The following is a 23385-nucleotide window of genomic DNA, read 5'->3' as shown; positions in this document are numbered from 1 at the left end:
GACAGTTGACACAGGCAGTTGATTCTGAAACATCTAGATGCTTCTGTTGCTGCAGCATTTGGAAATTCAGCTGACAGCATCTCAGACATAATGAAAACAGAAGCGTCTACACATTTCTGCTTTCTGGCACAAATAAAAGAACATGCTTCCAAAACAAATTCTCATCATATCAGCAACTGCACAGTTCCAAAGCGCCGACTCACCTCTGGGATTTTTGGGGCAGTATATGACATGATTGTCTTCCAAGCAAGACATGTGCTTACAGAACCATCTGACTAACTCCTATTTTAAAGACAAGAGTTGCATTTTTATTATCACCACAGGTGGCTTTGAGATAGTGCTTTGTGGGAGCTAATGCTGGTCCCGGCATGATCCCCAAGGGGAGATGTGGAAGGCTGGTAGGTGTCTTGTAGGATGGGCTCTCCACTTGGCAGGTTCCAGTCCTGTTATCATCTCTTAGTTTCCATTAACAATGGAGGGACCCATTGATCAGCCTGGTCCAAGTGCCTGCACAAAAGAAGACTTTAGGCTTTCAATTACATTTGCTCGAGCCCTAAGTTCCATGGATTTGGTTGAAGGGCCACTAAGGGACTAGAGCTGCTGGACAGATGGGCTGTCTGTGGCCTTTTATGATCTGCAGGAAGATGATCCAATGTGCTAATCATGTATAAGGTCCGTCTCCACCCCCATCCCAAAATAAGCAAGCTTCTTTGCTTTGATCTTATACAGTGGCTTCTGTGGTATATTTTACTTGAAGGAAGGTACCAGTGGCTTTAAAAAAATGCGAGCAGACCAATGTTCTCCAAGGTCTCGTCCATCTCTAAGATTCTTGTTCCATGAATCCTAAATGGTCTTATAATTAAAAAACCAAGACCAAGATATTGAGATAAATGCTGAAAGATCAGAGAGACAAAGGAACAAATCCCTAGAGAAACTTCTTACCACTACTGAATCCTCAGGCCAAATGGAAGGTGAGATCCTATCACCAGGAATCCTCTGACTGAAAGCCTCTGAGTTCTCAGCTGAAAGGGGGGCCTTTGTCCTCAGCCAAAAAAGCTCTAGTTCCTGTCTCCTCATGCCTTATATGCCTTTCTCTGCCCAGCCTTTTCTCTTCCTTCCTAATGCTGGGATTAATGGTGTGTGTGCTTCCCAAATACTGGTAGCAAAGGCATGAGATCTCAAGTGCTGGGATTCAAGGTGTGTGCCACCACTGCCTGGCTCTGTTTCTCTCCTAGACTGAATCAATCTCATGTAGTCCAGGGTGGCTTTGAACTCACCGAGAGCTAGACAGAGCTCTGCCTCCCAAGTGCTAGGATTAAAGGTGTGTGCCACCACTGCCTGGCCTCTATGTTTAATCTAGTGGCTTGTTCTGTCCTCTGATCCTCAGGCAAATTTTATTTGATACACAATATATCACTACAGATTCTGAGTGTTTGATCTCTCTTAGCAATAACACAAGGAACAAGGGGTGCTTGGAATCCCATTTCTGATTGTCCCTCAGCTCCAGTAATTATGGATCAAATATAAGGTCATGTTTGGAAAAAGTGAACATCAGTAAATCTTGTCCACTCCACCCTATCTTTATAGGCTGGAAAGGGACAGAGGGAAGGTAGAAAAGATCCAAGAAATTAGCTCTGTGTCTTTGTATGACACTCCTTCATGGTGTGTGTGTGTGTGTGTGTGTGTGTGTGTGTGTGTGTGTGTGTGTGTATGTGTATGTATGATATGAGGTGGGGGTGGGGGTACATGCCATGGTGTGTGTGTGTGTGTGTGTGTGTGTGTGTGTGTGTGTGTATGTGTGTGTATGATATGAGGTGGGGATAGGGGTACATGCCATGGTGTGTGTGTGTGTGTGTGTGTGTAGCTCAGAGGACAACTTTGAGGAGTCAGTTCTTACTTTCTACCTTTATATAATATAGGTTTGATCTTAAAACTCAAGTTACTAATGGCAAGATACAGAACAAATATAGATATTCTGTAAATTTTAAGGTTATTTGTTATGTGACTAGTTATAAACTCTTGGCTTTTTCTAGATAAGATTCCTCAAGCCTGGCACTGTGGACGTTTAGGCTATAATATTCTTTGTTATGTGAGTGTGGTAGGAAGCAGAGGGCTGTTTGTGTATTGTAGGATACTTACAGCGGTCTTTTGGCCTCTACCACTCAAATACTGACAATAATAACTGTCTCTAGATGTCAAATGTCCTCTTGGATGCAAAATCACCAAGTCATGAGAACTGTTGTTTTCAACGAGGCCCAATGACTAGCTTGGTGTTTTATTTAGAAGCAGCCTCTAGGGCTGGCAAGATGGCTCAGTGGGGTAGAAACACTTGCTGTATGTGACTGATGACCTGAGTAGGATCCCAGGAACCCATGGTGGAGGGAGAGAATCAACTCCTGAGAGTTGTCTTCTGACCTTGCACGTGTGCATACCTCAAACCTGCACATACAGGCGTACACACACACACACACACACACACACACACACACACACACACGAACAAGACTCTGTGTTTTAGTAAATCCCCATGTAGTCCCTGTGTTCGCACGTTGGTTCACGGTACACCTAAGGGCTCCTGCGACCCTGACGCGGCTCTTTTCGTTGCAGAAAGCCGACGAAGCCTTACTGCGGAACCTGCACCTTCAGTTGGAAGCACAGTTTCTGCAGGCAGATATCAGTGTGGCCAAGGACAGGTACAAAAAGGTGAGCAGCCCATGTGGGAAGGAAGCCCTCTCTCCTAGAAAACCCAGTCTGGGGTTGGCTGAACAGGAGGTTGCTAGACTGAGCAACCTGTGATTACATTCCCCTGAGCTGGCATGAGCCGGCCACTGAACAGCACTCACCCAGCTGGAGGTGTATAGAGAGCATCAGTGGGCAATGCCAAGTCATGTGGGGATTGTGAGGTTAGGTTTCGGTGTCTGTACTTCCCATTGTGATCTACAAAATTATTTAGACAGCTGTAAGCAGGCAACTTTTATCTCAGAAAAATGTGGAAAGGGAGAGTGTTTTTTTTTTTTTTTTTTTTTTTTGGTATTGTGTTACAGCCCTTAGCTCTGCCTTCGAGGCCACTAGCTGACACCTTTATTTAGGAGCCCCCTCTTTCAGAGTGTCCTGACCTTTCCCCTTGCCGATCAGACTCTCACGGGTGTGATGCTGGAGGCCTTGGCACACTGGAAGGAAAATCAAATTCTAGCACTGTGTGATCGTGAGTGAGCAGCCTGGCCTTTCTAGGCTGCTTGCTATTTTCAAAATTTGAGTGGCATCCCGGTGCCACTGTGTGGATTAACCATGGGTTAAATGGAGAGGGAATGCCGACTCTCCCTGGGCTCTGGGCTCCTTCTGATGGCCCACATTGTAACCCGAATCTTAGGTCTGTTGTCCCTTGACTTAACCAGATGAAACCTGGAGATAGGAAGGGGTTATTTACAGTTGAGGGCAGAATTCATAGTTTCTTTCCATCTCCCTTGCTATTTTGTAGAAAAGAGGAAACAAAACCCAGGAAATGGACCTGTGTAGATTTAGCTGCACGTTGCTACGGCTGTGAGGACCCTTTTCCCAGGGTGGATGGGCAATTTCTTAATTGGCCTTAGGACCCCTATCTGTTCTCACCAGGCTGGAATTTCTTGGAGAAACTTTCCTTCTGTGGGGTTCATTTTTTTTTAGGGTTCTCATTTCACTGATACGGTATCTGCACCTCTTTGCTGAGGACCTTACTGTAGCAGTTGAAAGCTGTTCTGTCTCATAGGAAATATTGGGGGACCTCCATACCCCTGGAGCGGCCTCATCCAGCGGCTGACGGGCCTCTGTATGAAACCCCCCTGGGCTCCTCTTGTCTGGGTAGCAGGACTTGGATGAGAGTCTCAGCAGCATGAACTCTATGCCCACAGGGGTGCAATAAATGGCAACCCCTGCTTGGCCAGTCTCCTGCCCCTGTTACTTCCCTGTCCTGTTAGCCACATGGCCCTGTTTCATTAATTCAGCTGTCCACACCCAGATCTTTCTCTGGGAAACACTTCTAGGGCCCAGCAACCCTTGTGTTCCCCCCTCCTCCTCCCCTCCACCCTGCCCTGTGTGCTTTGCACTCTGCACAGAAAGAGATCCTTTCAACCTCTCACCTGGCCCTCACCTGCTTCCTCCTCCATACCTTGCAGCTTCCTTGTATTTATCCTGACAGCAAGGCCTGGGGGCAGTCTCAAAGCAGCCCAGAATACTCTGACGGCATTCAGAACAATAATTAGGAGGGTGGGAAGCTTCCGTTTATTTATTTATTTATTTTATTTTTATTTTTATTATTAGTTTTATTTGAAGCTCCCGTTTATTAGCTGTTGGACCCCAGCCTGGTTTGGAGGGGCTCAAGTCAGCTCCTATGAGCAGAGCCTCAGATGGTGACCCAGGGACCTCAGTTAAATTAGAGGAGGGCTGTAGGGAGAGAGAAGGGAGCATTGGTCTCATCTGGAGGCCAGAAGCTGGTCTGTTTCACTCATGGGCTGGGGCCCATGTAGCTTTCTGGATAAGTTGAGCAGTGGTTGGTCAAGGCTGTTTTCTGTAGAGGGGCTGCGTGATCAGTCATTGGTCATAGCTGGGGAAGGTGCATTGGCTGGTGGGGGTCACCAGGCCTCCCTGCGGACAGTTAGCCCTGTTTCATAAAGGGACTCCCGTTCTAGGGGACTTCAAAGCCGGCCTGAGAACACACACATGCATTTAGTCTCAGCATGGCTGGCTAAAGCTGCCCCCTCAGTGAAACACCGTCCTGTGCGGTCAGAGTCCTCTGTAGCTGCCTGCCCTGGTTTGGTCTCTTCCCTTCTGGTGCACTTAACATCCAGGGCTCTGTGAAGCCAGTGGCAATGTGTGAAGGCAACTGAAGGGAAATGGCAAAATAAAGCAAGCCTCAGTTTACTCCTCTGCCCTGTTGCTCTCCTGAAGCTGTGGAATGCCCACTCCACGGTGCCCTCCTTGGCAGCTGCAGCTGATCTTTTTGTCATTCCCAGTGTGACCACAGCTGTGAAGGCACTCATTCCTGGGCTCGCTTAGGACGGGAGGGAAGGATTCAAGCAGCCCGACTTGTAATGAAAATTCTTTCCCTCTGCAACAGAATCTTCTGGAAATCCAGACCTACATCAGCATCCTGCAGCAGATCATCCAGACTGCTCCTCAAGTGTCCCTGGTTACTAGTGGGATGCGGGAGGTAAGAATTGGAGCCATGGCTGAAGGGAAAGCTGTCCGGTCCGGGGGGAGTCTTTACTCACACACTTGTGGACCGAGTTGACCTTCTCAGAGGTTCGGGGACAAACACTGGGTCAGACTGCTAGAGCTACAGTAAGTTATCCCCTGCCTACTTCTCAGTGATGTTCAGGTTTGAGGGTTATTCTTACATTCTTTGTTCCAACTGAAAATGCTGATTTCAGAGGACATAAGCTATGTCCCTTAACATTACATTAGGTATTTTCTCCTAGGAAGTGTGGTCTATTCTCTCTTGCATACTTTAAATATGGTATTCAAAATTTTGTGCTGTATTAGTCTCTTTTTTCTTGCCGATGACACAATAGTAGACTGAGAAAGCTAGAAAGAAGAGAGGAGCCGGGTAGTGGTGGTGCACGCCTTTAATCCCAGCACTCGGGAGGCAGAGGCAGGCGGATCTTTGTGAGTACGAGGCCAGCCTGGGCTACAGAGTGAGTAGTATAGACTTAGAATAGACTCAGCTTTGAGTTTATGGGGTGTTGAAGAAGTGTCCTCTGTGTTGAAGGCAGGGTTCCTGAACAGTCAGCCTTTGTGAATCGCTGGTGTTTTCGAATAAGTAGAGAACCAAGTCAGGACAGATTGTGGACAGGTTGGAAGGGGCTTCCTCCCAGACTCTGTCTCATTGACCATCCATAGGTCAGTGCAGAGGCCTCAGCAGGGCCCTGCTTCCCTACCACCTTTTGGGGTCAGGTGACTCCTGCCTGGTACTGGTGCATAGTTCATGGCTCAGAGCACAAAATGATTTTCATCTTCATAGACACAGAATCCAGAGCCAAATGAGCATCTGCATTCCACAGTTTTCTTTTCACAAAAAGGAAAATGGAGGCTTTGAAAGTCACATGTCTGTCTGGCTAGCCAGTCTGTGGCACAAAGAGGTCTATACTTGGGTCTCCAGATCTTTGTTGTCTGAGCTTTACTCTTGAGCAGCTAATGGTTCAGATAGTGACCACCATGGGCCTGTTTGAGTCAGCTTGGGCTGTTGTCACAGGTCCCCTTAGTTTATTGCCCATAGCTCTGGAGGCTGGAACTCCAAGATAAGTTGCCAGCAGAGTTGGCACCTGTCACAGGCTCTCTCTCACTGTGTGCCTACATGGTGGTGGGCGGGAGGGTGAGTCTCCTGTTAACTCTTCCTTTTCTCATGAGTACTAGCTCCTAATGGAGCTCCACTGTGGTGATACATCGTGTACCCTAATAAACTTTGCCTGAAGATCAGAGAACAGAACAAGCCACTAGATTAAACATAGAGGCCAGGCTGTGGTGGCACACACCTTTAATCCTAGCACTTGGAAGGCAGAGATCTGTCTGGATCTCTGTGAGTTCAAAGCCACTCTGCATTGCATGAGATTGACTCAGTCTAGGAGAGAAACAGAGCCAGGCAGTGGTGGCACATACTTTTAATCCCAGCACTTGAGATCTCATGTCTTTGCTATCAGTATTTGGGAAGCACACATGCCATTAATCCCAGCACTAGGAAGAAAGTGATGACTGGGCAGAGAAAGGTATATAAGGCGTGAGGAGACAGGAACTATAAACCTTTCCAGCTGAAGCTTTTCGGCTGGAGAGCTTTCGGCTGAGGACTCAGAGCATTCAGTCAGAGGATTTGTGGAGCTGGCGAGGTGAGACGTGGCAGTGGCTTGTTCCTTTGCCTCTCTGATCATTCAGCATTTACCCCAATATCTGGCACCATTTTATTATTATTATTATTATTATTATTATTATTATTATTATTATTATTATAAGACCATTTAGCACTTTGAGGTACACTCCACATTCATGACTTCATCTGACCCTAATCACCTTCCAAAGGTTCCCACTCAGTAACACCTTGTCAAATCGGGCATTGGCACGTGCACTTGGGGGATACAAACAAGGGGCCCGACTCTGCCCTTTGCATTTCTTCTTGTATGAATCTGAATCTGAGCTCCTCATGCAGGAGAAGCTGCTGACGGAACGGGAGGTGGCTGCCCTGCGGAGCCAGTTGGAGGAGGGCAAGGAGGCGCTCACCCATCTGCAGGCACAGAAAGCTGAGCTGCAGGCCCAGGTATGCTCCACATCCTTATCAGGATCTTCTACACATTTTATTGAAATGGAACATGCAGGCATAGGTATCCGTTTCTGCGATTGTTACAGACTCAACACACCCGGGTGTAGCCAGGTTTCTCCAGTCCCATCTCTCCCCCTGCCCCTATCCTGCAGCCACTTATAAAATAATCACTCAGAGATTTATATTAATTACAAACTGTATGGCCTATGGCTCAAGCTTCTTGCTAGCTAGCTCTTATAACTTAACCCATTTCTATTAATCTGTATGTTGCCACGTGGCCATAGTGTTACTGGTCTGCTGGCATCTTGCTACTCCTTGGGTGGTGACTGCGTCTTCCCTTCCTCCTTTCCGTATCTCTGCTTGGATGTCCCGCCTGCCTCTAAACTGCCTTGCCATAGGTCAAGACAGCTTTATTTATTAGCCAGTGGGAGCAACACATATTCACAGCAAACAGAAAGACATCCCCCAGCACCTGTGTGCCCTCACTGTCACATTCTGAGCAGGTGACCAAACGCTTTGCTTTGCCCTGGGCCGAGGCTTCCCAGGATGCGTGTTTTAGCGCTTAGCTAAGGAGAGTCCTGGGAAAATGGAGATAGAGACATATGGACACCTAGTCTCCTGGTAGTTCCCCTCTTGTTTCCATTGAGTCATACCCTTCCTTACCAAGGGCAATAACCCATTCCATGGGGATCGCTTTGCCTATGTCAAGCCTTTTAGAGACAGACATGTATGAGGGTTTTAATTCTACATTCACTCAAATCTGGGCCTTCCTCTTTCTTCTCTCCGGATGGTCTCTCCTTTGAAATTGGAGGTGTTTCAAGAGGAATGCCCACATGGTGGTAGGTGGGTGGGTTGTAGCAGTGTTTGCCTCTCATTAGCTATCTGCTAGCATGAGGTTCACATGTCTGTTTCTTTTTAGTTGTGGCTTTTATGGTTCACAGTCTTGATTCCTTCATGCTTCTTTCTTGTTTCTATGCGGATGGGCACAGTGGTGGGGAATGTCGGGTTTAAATGCTGCACTTCCTGCTGGGGAGGAAGTGGGAACCACATGTGTCAAACCAATCAATTAGCATTTAGTAGGCAAGTACACCCAAGGAACAAAAGAGAATAAGATCTAAAATTCTGACTGTACAACCTGGGACATCTGGATTTGCATGTCACTCAGGCCCTGCCTTTCTGCTCATGGCATCAGGAAAAATGGAAAACTTTTCCTGGATTCCCATTGTATCTCAGTCTCCGACATCCTGTTTCCCATCCCTGCCGGGCTTCTCACAAAGCTCTCATGGAACAGCATTTCCAGGGGCCACTGGGAGAACTTGCTTCCAGTGTGGTTCATCATTCATGTTGTTGGTAGACGCCACTCCTGCCAGGCTGTAGTAGGGAGGACCCCGTTTCCTTGCTGGTTTGGTCGTACAGGCTGTGCATTCCTTGGCCCAAGGCTGTGCCATCTTCAAAGTCAGCAGCTGTGCACAAAATCCTGCAGTGTCTGAACCTCTGGCTCCAACTTCCCTAATCTGCCTCCTTCCTCTTGAATGGGCTTATGTGGTTAGGATTCATTTAAATACCTTACTTTTTAAGAAAGATTAATTAAGAACCTTAACACTGACAAAGTCTGTTGCCATGTAGCATATTCATAGTTTAACACTAGGGGACAAAGTTCACAGAGACCATGAGCTTGTCTAATTAGATCTAATTGAAAACAGTAGTTTCTGATAGACACCAGGTGGGTGTGTATCATGAATTTGCAAGTTTCGGGTGATGTTGATGGTCCTGGTTTCAGAACCGAGGGCTTAAATATGAGTCACTGGAGGTGTGAGGGGTGTGCTGGGTGTGGGGAATGGGGTGGGGTAGATCAGAACATTCTGTGACTGATTTTGTGAGTTCCAGGCTTGCGCCCTCTACAGTGGTCATTAAAATGGTCACTGTGAGCTTTGCTAACTTAAGAGCCTTTGTACTTCCATAGTAGCTGACCTCTAAGGAGATTTGGTTGCATAGCCTTTTAGCCAAGCCAAGGCTAGGACTGGGGACAGGGCATTTGGCAGAGCTGCGGCAGATAGTTCTATTTCTGGTTAGGGTTTTTGATGCTTCCAGAATGTTCCACAGTTGGGGTGTTCAGGGTAAGGTCCCTGGCCCGGCAGCATCAGCAGTATCTGGGAACTTGTCAGAAATGCAAGCTCATGAGTACATCCGGACCAGCCATGGCCTGGCAATTCCTGTTTTAACAAGTTCTCCAGTCGACTCCGCAGGCATTTGAGAGACTCTAGAGCCAGCATCAAAGAACAGAGCCTGAGATCGGAGCTGGGAAGACCCCTCCTTCAAGATGTCCAAGTCCCTGGAGATGTCACTTCTTCCAGGCAGAGGAAGAATGACAGGCAATTCGGTGTCTTGAGGGGACCTGAAACCAGTTTTAATGCGGGACACACCCAGGCCTCTGTTTTCATTAAGGTTCTCATCACCATCTAGTGGTGAGATTCGGAAGTCAGCGCTCAATCAATGCAGAACACAGGTTTCTGCTTTTCCCAACAAAATGAAATGAAACGCCACATTTATTTGCTGGTTTTGTGCATGTGTGCATGTGTGTGTGCGTGTGTGTGTGTGCGTGCGTGTGTGTGTGTGTGTGTGTGTGTGTGTGTGTGTGTGTGTGCATTCATGCATGTGTGGAATTCAAAGGACAACTCTCAGAAGTTGATTCTCTTTCTTTCTTTTTTTGTTTTTGGTTTTTTGAGACAGAGTTTCTCTGTGTAGTTTTGGTACCTGTCCTGGATCTCGCTCTGTAGACCAGGCTGGCCTCGAACTCACAGAGATCCACTCTGCCTCCCGAGTGCTGGGATTAAAGGCGTGCACCACTGCTGCCCGGCTGGTTTTCTTTTATCACATGGGTCCTGGGGCTCAAACTCAGGTTGTCAGGCTTGCTAACAAGCACATTTACCCACAAAGCCATCTTACTGGCTGTATTATTAATATCGTTATTACACAAACTAGCCCATTTATTGTTAGATGTCTCAAAGAGCAATGCTGCTATCGGTCTTTTGGTTCCCTCTGTCCTCTGATGGCTGACTTGACTCTGACAGCTGAGTGGTGTTGTAGGTCCAGGCCCTGCCTGTCATTGTTTTCCCCCAGTGCCAGATGCCTGTGGCCCATCTCTTCATCTTGGTTTGGTTGCAGAAGGAACATGTGTACTTGGTGTGCTGCCTGATTTCAATTTTCTTCACCCTTTTCTGGAGGGGGGCACCATAGCTGGCCCCTCATTTACCGACAGTTGTGACCTTCTGGGTGCATTAAGCCATGCCATCGTGATCTAGGGCTGATCCTCCTTTTAAATAAAGGTCTTACACCCAAGGACATTCTGGTCCTAAGAGGGCTGAGGCTGGAGTTCACTGCGCAGATGGGGCGTGTTGTCTGACTCCTGCAGGGGCTGCTGCTGCCCTGTGCTGCTCTGTGAAGAGATAAAAAGAGACAGACCATCTAACGCTCCAAGCCGAGAAAGCATTCACCTCACTCCCAGTGTAAAGCACAGGATTCCACGTGGCTCATGCTCCACCCGCCCCTCTCTCTGGGCCTTTGATGTGCCCCTCCAGGTAACCCTGGCCACTCCTTTCTTCTGACTCCTCCCGTGGCACCTGCCTTTTAGGGATAATTTCTTTCTGGCAATCTTTCCTTTTTCAGTGCCAGGGACAGGTGTTTGAGGTGCAGCTGGTCATTCCATGCCAGACATGGAATCACCTGCCTGATTCTGGGTCTCATTCTCTGATAGCTGGATTAGTGATGACTATTTCCAGCATAGTGCAGAGATGTGCATGCTAAGCGGCTCCCCTTAGCCTCAGCCATTCTGATGCATTGTTTGTGTTATTGAGTTATAAAAGCCACATTGGTATAGACAGAAGTCTAGATTCATAAACAGATGTCACATCCTTGGACACCAGGGAAGCTGGATGTAGGAGTCGGAAGAATCCCGTGGAGTATTGAGAGATCGTACTTGTTCTGTAGGGTAGGAGACGGTGGAGGATTTTCCGAGTCTCCAACTTCATTCTTGTGACAACCCTTTGCTATGGGGCTTATAGTTTAGAAATTTTCTAAATGAAAACACAGAGACTTCTAAAGGAAATCTCTGCATGTGGTCACACGGAGTCCAGTGTGTATTCTGTGAGGGCAGCTGGTGTGGCTGGTGATAGATGGCAATGTACCAGGGCCCTGGACGGGAAACTCCCTTGCTCTCCCTCTTTCTGTGCACACCTGCTGCTCACTGCTCACCTGTAGCCTGGAGGAGGATGGGATAGGGAGACCAGTTTCAGGACATGTCTCACACCCTACCCGGTTGGGTTTGCATCTTGCTGTAGTGTTGATGGGAAAGTCACTTCGCTCGTATGCCTCAGTTTCCATCTGTAGCAAAGGGCATAAAAGCAGCTCCTCCCTGATGAGGCTGTAATGAACTTGGTGAGCTGATCCATTACTATGAACTTTCTTACAAACCAGGATTCCCACTCTAGACAGAGAAGCCATACCCAAAGAGGTCTCCCCGCCCCCTCCAAGGAACTGGTTGTAACAGGAAGCTTACAGGTATGCAGGTATGAGAGCAGGTATGCAGCAGGGACCAGGAACCGGGATCCAAGGCACTGGCTCCCCATCTCCCTCCTTCCTCTTCTTGTGGTACAGGCTCCTACATCTCTGCTTATCTTCCCTTGTTGGTTTCATTTCTCTGAAGACAGGCCTCTCTCAGCTTCTCCATGTACATTCCAAAAGGCCACTGCTTCAGCATGGCAGCCCCAGGCCCCCACTGGCATGCCCTCGTAGTAGTCTGGAGCCTGCCTCCACTTCATTGTTTTGGAGGTACCCCTCTCTGAAGTCCCAGGGGACAAGGCACATGATGGGCTCTCCTGAGCTGGCTTCAGTTCTGGTTCCATGCTCTCTATATTGCAGGGTGGAGGCAGGCAGGTCTCAAGAGCTTGCTAGCTAGCTGCCTCATCAAAGCTTCTGGTTTAGTGAGACATTTTTCAAGATAATAAGGTAGAGAGTGATGGAGGAAGACATCTGCCATTCTGTTTTGGCCTCAGCATGTCCATGGGTCCACACAGCCACACACTCAGTACATACACCACACCCCATACCACCCCCCACATATACACATATAACATACATACCCCCACACACATACACACATCACACATACCATACATACACACCACACATATTACACACATCACACATGAACACACACCATACACCCACATACATCACATACACAACATATACATATAGACACATGTACATACTCCTCTCAATACACCCATACACACATACAAATGTCACACACAGTACACCACACACATATCAAACATTGTCACACCACACATACATATAAACACATACATACCTCATACATACATACAAATATCCTTCCTGAGCCACACATACACATTCATAAAATGGTTCAATCCATGTACCTGCTCCCTTATCCATCCATCCTTCTGATGCAATGAATATTTTCCCAGACACCTTTCTAAGCTAAGTTTCCAAATATTACCCCTGATGGAAAAGTCCAGTTGTCTTGGCAATGACTGTCACCAGGCTGTCCAGGGTGCACACCTATGCTTGGATGCAGGGAACACCTTGAAGTGCACAAGCCTGGAGTTGGATATAGATGTCTGTCTAGCCCTCTGTAACGTCAAGCATGATCCATGAACCGTGACCCTGAGCATCCCATGGGAGCCAGTTAGAGATGTAGTTTGTTAGCTCCACCCCTAGAGTCAGAATCTCTGTCTGCCCATGCCTGGCAGCTCTGACGCATGGAGCAGTGTGAGAAGTGTTGCTCTTGGTAGAAGCAGGAGTCCTGTTTCATTTTTTTAAGGCCCATGCATGCCAAATCTTTTTCTTCTTGAGATGAGATTTTAAGCGTCTTATTGCATATAGTTAAGTTTATCACTAAGTTCACATATAGGCTGTTCACACCCCCAGAAGCTCTGAAACTAATGTAAAATGACCTTCTCCGGCATTCCCACCGCATCTTTAAAAACTTAATTTACATTTGTAGGGTGTGTGTGTGTGTGTGTGTGTGTGTGTGTGTGTGTGTGTGTGTGATGCATGTGCCTGTGGGCATGCACAGAGGAGCCAGGAAAGGATGTCAAGTATCTTTCTCTACCACTCTTGATCGTATTCTTTGAGACAGGGTCTCCCACTGACCCTGAAACTAACCGCTTCAAGTAGGCTGGCTAGCCAGCAAGCTCACTCCTAGGATCTTCCTGTGTCTCATCCTCTGACACTGAACTTACCAGCATGTGGGGCCATGCCTGGCTTTTTCATGGATGCTGGAGGTCTGAACTCAGGTCCTCTTGCTTGCCCAGCGGGCACTTGTTCTCACGGAGCCATCTTGCCAGCCCCTACGCTAACTTTCATCGGTCTTGGGGAGACGATGTGACGAGTATCATGCAGTTTGTGTTTGCCCACAGACAACAGCCCTCGAACAAGCCATTAAACACGCTCATGAGTGTTACGACGACGAGATACAGCTTTACAACGAGCAGATCGAGAACCTACGGAAGGAGATAGAGGAGGCCGAGCGGTCTCTGGAGAGGTCGTCCTATGACTGCAGGCAGCTGGCTGTGGCCCAGCAGACCCTGAGGAATGAGCTAGACCGGTATCATCGGATCATTGAGATCGAAGGTAACAGGTATGCTCACGGATCTGTATGCCTGGCTCCCTGGCCTGTCTACGTCCTCGTTCTACAGATTTCTGTGGAGTTCACAGTTGGAGGGCCTGGTGATGTGGCGGGCAAGGAAACTCAACCTCCCCCCCCCCCACTTGAAGATGCATGACTCTGGAGCAGAGGGAGTGTGACAGAGCACTGGAGGAGATTGGGGCAGAGAACATGGGAGGGATGGTGGGGATGGTTACAGGGATGCCTGATATTTTGAGTAGGTTGACCAGAAACAGCTGCATTTCGGGGGCTGCTTTGTGCCCCTAGGAGCTGATGGTCTAACGAGTGAGATCATGGGTTTGTGCCTCCTCCGCTGCATGACACTGAGAAGGGGTTAGAGCTGCTGCTATTGCTGATAACTGCTACCCTTGTGATTACTGTCTGGGAGGACCAGTGCAGGTCTCCTCCATAACAGAACTGTGATAACCCCACTTACTGCTGGAGAGTTCCTCTCTCTCTAGCTAGGCGCTGCTGATAGCCATCTATAGATAAGCTCCAGAGAACAGGTCAGGCATCGAGTTGTGGCTCTTCAACATCAGTCCTCCCAATGTTTTTGGATTTAGGTTGAATGAGACTAGAAGTCATTTTCCAAGCTCCTCACAGCAGAGCTCCTCCTGCTCCCAGTGCTCTGGTTTGGCTGTGTGTGCCGGGCACAGACACTTGGCAGGAAAAGCAAGCTTTTGTTTATTCTCTCTTGAGCAAGAGCCATGTGTCCACGTTACACTTCGGTTTCTGTGAATGCTGTAGCACACCTGTGAAAAGAACTGGAGAATGGCACTTAGTGTCCTTTTCATAGTTTTTGTGTTAGGGAAAGGGCATCCCAAAAAGTCAATAGTATACTCCTTTGGTTGAGTTGTTAATATCAATTTTGAAGTAGATTAAAAAAAGATAAAAATGTTACAGTATGGAATAAGCAACTACTGAGCACTCTACCTAGACCTAGTAATTTCTTACATCTTCCCTCAATTTCTTAAGACAGTTTTATATTTATATATTATATGTTACTTAGAAATGTTAGGTATTATTTATCCTAGCTATTACTTTTGGTCCTATATTCTATATATTATGGCCTATCTATCACATATACTATATATATGTGATACAATATCCTAAATATATATATATCCTGTATATTGTGTATCCTATATAGAATATCCTGTTGGCCCTAAGTATTTCAGCCTGGATTGGCTACTCTTTAATTGAAAAATGAAAGCCCACAGACTCCATCTGATGAAAAAATGGTGCTTTAAAGTCTAAGTAGTCACTGTACAGTGCCCTTGGCCTTTTCATAGTTTGTGACTCGAGCTTAAAGAAATGAGAACATCTTTGGTGTCCTTGGGCAGTGTGTAAATGTCTATGTGGTTAACAGTTTGTGATGTTCAATTCACGTACACTTTCATCTAGAGAAAGCTCTCTGTCTGTCTGTCTGTCTGTCTCTCTCTCTCTCTCTCTCATTCTCCTCTCTTTCTCTCTCTACATTTTTCCACTTTTGCTCAGCATTCAAGACTTCATTTCGTCCCTCACTCTGTTTGTTTTGATGACTTATAGATGGTGCCACATTCTTTCTGTTTTTCTTTTTTCTGCCAGGTTGAGCTCTGTTTTCATGGAGACTCCCATCTCTCTGATCGGCCCGAGCCATGGGGCCTCTCTCAGCCTTGGATCCAGCGTGAAAGGTAATGCTCCTCAAGCCTGGCCTCCTCCTTCCAACCATGGCTTCCTCTGCTTTCTTCTTCTGTTTGGGCAAAAGCAAGTGATTTTCGTCCTGCTTGCCATTCATGCTCCCTTCTAATCCGTCTGGAAATTCTGTGTGTGTATGTGTGTGTGCAGGTGCACATGCTTGTGCATGTGCATTGTTCCTTAGGTGACACTCACTCTGTTTTGTTTTGCTTTGTTTTTGTGACATATATAGCTCACTATGTAGCTCTGGCTGACTTGGAACTTGCAATGTAGACCCAGGTTGGCATCAAACTCTATGGAGATCTGTTTGCCTCTGCCTTCTGAGTGCTGGAATTAATGGCACACACCATCTTTATTTATTTAGACATTGTCTCTTATTGGCCTGAAACTTGCCTACTAAACCATCTGCCCACCCCTCATTCTCCTGCCTCTGTCTCCTAGCACTGGATTACACCACCACACCTCTCTCTCTCTCTTTTTTTTTTCTCCTCTCATGGGTTCTGGGAATCGAACTCGGGTCCTTATGCATGTGCAACAAGTATTTTATAGACTGAGCTACTTCCCGAGTCCAGAAATTGCTTTCATGTGAGGGAGATTGCCTCCCCTTTCTCTTTGATATGCTCCCTTGAATAGAATATGTAACTGAGCCAAGAAGTTATAAAGAGAAAAGTTCATAGGGGATAGCCCACCCAGGAGTGCCAGCCTCAACATGAGACATTCAGTTGCAGAATAAATGCAGATGTGTATCCGTTTTTGAATTTGATAGCATTGATTCCTCCCTCAGCCTCAAATGAAGGGAATGGCAATCAAGGAATCTTCACAGTTAGGTTGTTGGGACACTGTAGGTAGATGCTGTCTCCAAGCCCGAAGACACCAGAACCTGACATAGGCCCAGCAGCCTTGCCATGGGCTTCTTTTGAGGGAGTTAGCGAGTTGGCTGTGTGGAGTGAGTTCCCACTGTGTACTCTGGATCCAGGTACCCTGCTGTAAGTCCAGGAGGGGGATGGAACTGAGGCTGGAGTTGTTCCGGCTTGGTGTCTCTGTGTGTTATTCCAGCTGAGGGTGAACAGTGAGTGCCAGGAAGAGTGGTACCTTTCCTTCTCTGTGGGGAAATCCAGAGGGACCATATGACTCATGCCAAGTTTCCCAACTGGTTGAGCTGGGACCTCAACATGAATGAGAGATCCACGGCTCTTTCCCCATCATTTTTGGTTCAGCCTATGGCTGGACACTCCCCTTCAGTACAGCTGTCATGTTTTTCAGTGAATGTCGTCATTCCCTCTCATTGACACGTGTTGGCTTACTGCCTGTGTGCTTTTCATTAGATCTCACCAGGGCTGTGCAGGATATCACAGCAGCTAAACCAAGACAAAAGGTCCTCCCCAAGAGCCTTCCGAAAAGGAAGGAGATTATAGCTCAAGACAAGGTGGACGAAACTCTGGAAGACGCGCAATTAAAAACTCTGCAAGAGCCAAACCCAGCGCAGGTGGAGCTTCAAGCAGACAGTGATTCTCAGCTGGGACCAAGGGGTGGACAGGAAGTAAGTCCAACACAAGAAGGGGGTCCCGAGGATGTACCAGATGGGGGCCAGATAAGCAAAGCCTTTGGGAAGCTGTGTAAAGTGATCAAAGAGAGAGTGAGTGGCCCCAAAGAGCCTGTGCCAGAGCCCCCCGCTGACCTCTTCACCAAAGGGCGACATATACTGGTCACAGGGGATGCCAGTTTTGTGGACCCTGAGTTCTACTCCTCCTCCATCCCAGCTAGAGGTGGGGTGGTGGTTTCCATTGAAGAAGACTCTATGCATCACGATGGCCATGTGGAACCCTCTCCTGGGCAGCCTATGCCACCTGTGGAGAATGGACAGGGGGCTCCCCAGGGCAGGGAAGGTGACCATTCAAACCATCAGCAGGTTACAGATAAGAATGGGATAGGGGCCAAGGAACCAAAAGACCTGGAAGAAAAAGATGATGATGGCCAGAAGGAAGATGAGGGGCCCAGGAGACCCTGTCCCGTGATCATACCTGGTCCTGATGGACCATCTACATCCCATTCACAAACGTCTGGGTCCAATCAGGATGGACCAGAGGGGCCCAGTAGTAAGAGCAGTAGCCTGCCAGCAAAAAGCCCTTCTAAGGCTTTAGCTTTTAAGAAGGTAGAGGTGGTGGAATCTATTGAGAAGATTTCAACAGAGAGTATCCAGACGTATGAAGAAACCTCTGTAATTGTGGAGACTGTGATTGGGAAGACAAAGGCCGACAAGAAACTGGGAGAGAAGGGCTCTTAAAATGCCAGGGCTCGAAGGAAGGAAGTGTCCGGGACTAGTGTAGGGGAAGTGCCTCGAGATGGGTTCCTGTTTGGATTAGATCATAGTTGACCTGTCTGGCATTGCCAATGACCTTCATTAAAATGCTTTTATTTTGCTTGCACCATATCCCTTGTCTAATTAGTAGGGCCTTGGGTCAGCCGTGCTGAGAACAAGGATGCTCTCTCTCTTTTTTTAAATATTTATTTTTATTTTATTTGCATTGGTGTTTTGCCTGCATGTGTGTCTGTATGAGAGCATTGGATTCCCTGGAACTAGAGCTACAGACAGTTGTGAGCTGCCGTACGGGTGCTGGGAATTGAACCTGGGTCCTCTGGCAGAACAGTCAGTGCTCTTAACCACTGAGCCATTTATCCAGCCCCCAAGGATGTTCTCTTAATGGTCACCACGGACATGCTTTTCAGCATGCTTCATTATTTGTTTGTTTTTGAGACAGGATCTTTGCAGCACAGTCTGTGCTTCAGCTTTTGATCCTCCTGCCTCAGCCTCCTAAGTGTGGGGAGTAGAGTTGTGGTCCCCCGTACTGGACTCAGCATGGTGTCCGGGTTTCACATGGAAAACAAAGCTAATTGATGACAATGGGTCATTCATTCCATTCCTAGCACAAGAGTATGCTTGTGTGGCTGAGGGTTTTGTTAGACATGAATTGATGAGAAATTATAAGTTTGGGGTCCCTCAAAAGCTGGTCCTGAAGTAAATGTGTGCATGTATGTGTGTGTATTTAGTCAATAAGTGCCTGTTGGACTACTTCACTAGTTTCTTACATGTGTGTATGCATGTTTGTATACATTTGTATTGGTGTACATGCATGTATGGGGGTAGAGTAGAAAATGGGTGACCTCTTCAATTGCATCTCTACAATGTTCTGGAGACAGGGTCTCTCACTGAACCCTCTCACCCCCTGGCTAGACTGCCTGGCCAGTGAGCTCCAGAAGTCAGGCTGCATCACCTCCACACTCCTTCCCAGCACTGGGATTACAGGAGTGCTCTTCCATGCTCAGCTTCGGTACATGGTGCTGTGCGTCTGAACTCAGATCCTCAGGCTGGCATAACTGCCCCCCTAGCCTGGGCTCACTAACTTCTAAACCAGCGTTTACAAAGTAGCATGAAAATTTGCTTTTGGCAACTTCATGGAAAATTGCACTTTCTGGGTGAAAAAGTTTTAGGCATCTTACACAAATGGACACTTGGTGCATACACTGTGGCAGAAAACATCATTGCTCTGCTTGTATCCTCTTTACCCTGGTCATTTCCATGTATTTCTGTGACTGACTTCCAAATGCCACATGGACTTTTTTTCCTGAGGACATCCTTGGCCTTCAAAGTGAACCCTTGGAGTAGCCACCTCCCACTGACTGACAGCAGTGGGTGAGTCAACACCAGTAGGGCTGGGCTAACTCAGCCATGGGCTCTATTCTCGCCCCTAAAGTTGCCCAGTGGAATTCAGCTCTGCTAGCCCTGCCTGGAAACAGATAGAAGAGCACCCTTCCTATTGGCAGCCTTGACTTCATGGCTCCCTTTCCACTTCCTACCTGGTTCTTCCTGACGTCATATTACAAAAAATCTTTCTACATTCGGATGTTTGCGGCATGGGGGTGGGGCTGCAAGGATGACTTGATTTTGCAAACACAAAGAGACTACATAGAAAGCCAGGCATGTGCATGCTGGGGAGGCAGACATGGAGGCAGACATAGGCAGGTGGATCCCTAGGGCTTGTTGGCCAGCTAGGCTAGCCTGATTGCTAAACTCTAATCCAGTGAGAGGCCCTGTCTAAAAACAAGGTAGACAGTACCTGAACAACAACATTGTCCTCTGGTCTCCACATACATACCCAAGCACATATATGTGTAACTGCACACACATGAACACTCACACACATGCTCATGCACACACACACACACACACACACACACACACACACACACACAATTCCAAATTCTATAAAATAGAAATTAGATCAGCCATGGAGGTTTACAAAAAGTGTGTGTGTGTGTGGCTGGGGGTTGAACCCAGGACCTTATACCTCATTAACTATACCCTTAGCTCACAGAAATTTCCAAGCTGTCCGTATGTATCCAATATTCTATTAACAGTCTAGAAATAGGTTTTAACTTAACAGTGATTAGAAAGTTGTTTCTTGACACGGATGCTCCAAAATACACGAGGGACCAAGTAAATGTGCTGAAGTGGATTGTTGTGTTGGCCTAAAAAGGGGGAACGGGCGCCTGGCAAGACAGCCGCACACCGTGTGAGAAAACTGCCAGGGTCACGAATGCCACCGTGGCCCTGCTTTGTTAGGAACAACAGACGGCTGAAGAGCCACCTTTCATCCCGAGGTAGAGCCTTAAACAGTCCTGTTCGGAATTCATTTGAGGCTTTGGTTTCAAGAAAGAAATATGCTTTTGTTGTTCTTTCTAAAAGATGAATGGAGAAACCAGTCCATTCTGCAGTTTGAAATATTTATAACTTAAAAGCATAAGAGAGAATGATGTGAGCCACTGGCTGGACCCTGGGATGCAGGCCTGTGGGCCTATGTGTCTATTATATTAGACGTTAACAGCCACCGAAAAGCCTTTCTTTTCCCCACTAAGCTTTTTTTTTTTTTATTGTCCAGGCCGTGTGTTCAGTGAATATTCTTATACAAAAAGGCAGGGGGTATCATTTTTGGAATGAAAGGCCATTTTTATATTGTATTTAATCAGCCAGGAAAAGTGGACTGGGCATCTGTCCTGACAGGCTTTGTAAAGACTCTAGGGAGGGGACCAGATGTGGCCCTGCTCCCCAACCCTGTTGTTCTGGTGTGGGACAAAGAGGGTGCAGAAGCAGACAGTACTTGGGAGAAGCAGACACAGTGTGAGGAGGGAAGTCATTAGGGTGGGCTGCTGGAGTGACTGGTGGCGTCTAGTTGGGATGGAAGAGTAAAGAGGAGACCCTGTGGGGAATATGACCCGTGACCTGAATGATAAAATGGGGGCATCCTGTGCAGATCTGAGGGAAGAGCATTCCAGGCAGAGAGAATTTGAAGTAGAAAGGCCCCGGGGCAGGAGTGGATTTGGCTTGTTTGAAGAGGAGAGAGGAGGGCTTCAGGGATGTAATGGAAGGAGAAGAGGTCAGGGTGGGAGGCAGAGACCAGAGAAGCACCGTTTCCTGCCAGGCTGCCTTGGCCTGAAAGCAGGGACCGTGGTGAGCCAAGTGGAGATGGTGTCAGTGGGCACTTTGGTGCATAACCGAGCTCTTGGTCTAACACCCTGCGACCAGTCTTACTCGCCCATCTTGTTGGGCCCGCTGCCCGCTGTCCGCTGCCCGCTGCCCACTGCCTTTGTTTGTTCTACTTTTCCCTAGAAAGCTGAAGAACTGGTTTAACTCTCTGCCCTTCTCCTCCAGATCTCCAAACCTTTCGTTTCCATTTCTCATTAGTAAGAATGGACACTCACAAGCAGCCTCCCCATTGTGTCCAGCACAGGGCCTTCCTCTTCTCTTCTCTCCAAAATTGCCTCTTCCCCAAGGAAGCTGCATGGCAGTTCCCATCCCAGTCAGGCTCCAAGCATCCCAGGGACCCCCATCATGGCTCTTGCACTGGTATATGCATGCCTGGCTTACATTCCCTGTGGTACTGGTTCATGTCTAAGCCAAAGGTCTCAGATCTGGCTGCAAGCTCATAGGACTCTCCACCTTAGGGTATCCTAAGGCTGTTGGAGAGTGCTTGATTTATACACTGAGCATGCTGGGAGTTTTATGGAGTTTATGCTCTGGGTCAGCCTCAACCAAGGATGGATAGGACCTAGAGTGGAAAACTCCAACCCTCTTCTCCTCTTCTGGAACAACTGAGGTGTATGCAACATAATCTCTTGCAGGTCCATGATGGGTCCCAATGCCCAGGAGGTCCATGATGGGTCCCAATGCCCAGGATGTCCATGATGGGTCCCAATGCCCAGGAGGTCCATGATGGGTCCCAATGCCCAGGAGGTCCATGACGGGTCCCAATGCCCAGGAGGAAACCCACCTGTCAGCTGTCCTATATTGTCCTCCTTTCTTTCCCTTTTTTACTTTTCTTCTCAACATAGATGCTTCTCTTCAACTCAGCCACTTGTTCTTGACCCCTGTTCTTAGGGTTGCCTTCTAGGAAAACCCAATCTCAGATGCTGATTGTCATTGGCTGTCCTTCCTTTCCCAGCCATACTGGCTATCCATAACCTGGGTTTGTAATGAGCTGCTCTTCTCACTCTGGCTACAGTCCCAGTCATACTGTCAGTCAAGATATTCTGCCCTCGCTGGCCTAGGGCTGAGTGAATCACCCAGTCTAGACCCATAAGACACTCTCTCATTGAGACCAGGCCAGTGAAATCAAGACTGAACATGCTACAGCCTTCCTCTAATGGTCTCATGAAATCACTCCCTGATTCTGGCTCTGTATCCAGGTTCCCAGACTCTCTGTGATCTCTGCCCCTTTGCTGGGATGGTTTTGGCCAAGTTCTTTTAGCTTTACTTCTGAGATTTACTCCACATCCTTTTTTGTTTCATGAGCTAGAGTTGGTTTCTGTTGTGCAACCCAAAGGTCCTAAAACTAACTGCTAGTTAGCGAGATTGTGGGCCAAAAGAGAACCAGAGAGGTTTGAATTCTGTTGGCTTTCAACAAAGCGGATCCTAAACAAGATCTGGGCACTGGTGGCTTGCGAGAGCCGTGATGGCAGCTCAGTGTGCTGGCTCATGAACTCCCACCTCTTATTCCCAATTCTCTCTTCTCTGGGATCACCGGGGTGGGACTCACCAAAACAAACCTGTTCCGGCATTGCCAGCTGTGCTCTGGGAAGCACTGTTGGAGGGGATCTTAGGGTTTCTGTTGCTGTGAAAAGACACCATGGCGACGGCAACTCTTATAAAGGAAAACGTTTAACTGGTACTGGCTTACAGTTTCAGAGGTTCAGTCCATTGTCATCATGGTGAGAAGTATGGCAGCATGCAGGCAGACATGGCGCTGGAGGAGGAGCTGTGAGTTCTACATCTTGATCTGCAGGCATCAGAAGGAGACTGTGTGCCACATTGGGAGTAGCTTGAGCACATAAGACCTCAAAGCCCACCTCCACAGTGACACACTTCCTCCAACAAGGCCATTCTTCCTAGTAGTGCCACTCCCTATGAACATTCAGACACTGAGTCTATGGGGGCCATTCACATTCAAACCACCACAGAGGGGAATGGGAAAGGGTACGGGGGCTGCAAGAGGAGAAACACTCCTTGCTGTTTGCTGACGGTTTCTGTCCACACCACCCTGGTAATGCTTCTGCTGTCATCTAAGTGTCCCAGTGCCCCCCAGATTCATACCCCTAAAGTGACAGCAGCGGGAGGAGCAATAGCCGTGAATGGGCTTAATACTCTTAAAAACTTAAGAGTCCTCAGGGATGCCCCACCCAT

The 23385-nt window shown here is 47.7% G+C and overlaps 1 protein-coding gene and 1 pseudogene across 1 annotated transcript in view; one reads left to right on the top strand and one right to left on the bottom strand.

The window, feature by feature from the left end:
- The window catches only part of Bfsp1 (beaded filament structural protein 1), a 44765-nt gene extending 26688 nt beyond the window's left edge, over positions 1 to 18077 (top strand). The window contains exons 3-8 of the mRNA XM_059259625.1: positions 2608 to 2703; positions 5093 to 5185; positions 7172 to 7279; positions 13726 to 13946; positions 15561 to 15646; positions 16976 to 18077. Of these exons, the coding sequence (XP_059115608.1) occupies positions 2608 to 2703; positions 5093 to 5185; positions 7172 to 7279; positions 13726 to 13946; positions 15561 to 15646; positions 16976 to 17934 (1563 nt within the window). The 3' untranslated portion in view covers positions 17935 to 18077. The remainder of the gene's footprint in view (positions 1 to 2607; positions 2704 to 5092; positions 5186 to 7171; positions 7280 to 13725; positions 13947 to 15560; positions 15647 to 16975) is intronic.
- On the bottom strand, positions 10301 to 10569 carry LOC131908584 (large ribosomal subunit protein eL43-like; annotated as a pseudogene).
- Positions 18078 to 23385: the final 5308 nt, after the last annotated feature.

This window comes from Peromyscus eremicus, chromosome 4, assembly GCF_949786415.1.
Source record: "Peromyscus eremicus chromosome 4, PerEre_H2_v1, whole genome shotgun sequence".
Lineage (NCBI taxonomy): Eukaryota > Metazoa > Chordata > Mammalia > Rodentia > Cricetidae > Peromyscus > Peromyscus eremicus.
The sequence above is the reverse complement of the archived record's forward strand: the minus strand, read 5'-3'. Positions and strand labels throughout refer to the sequence as shown.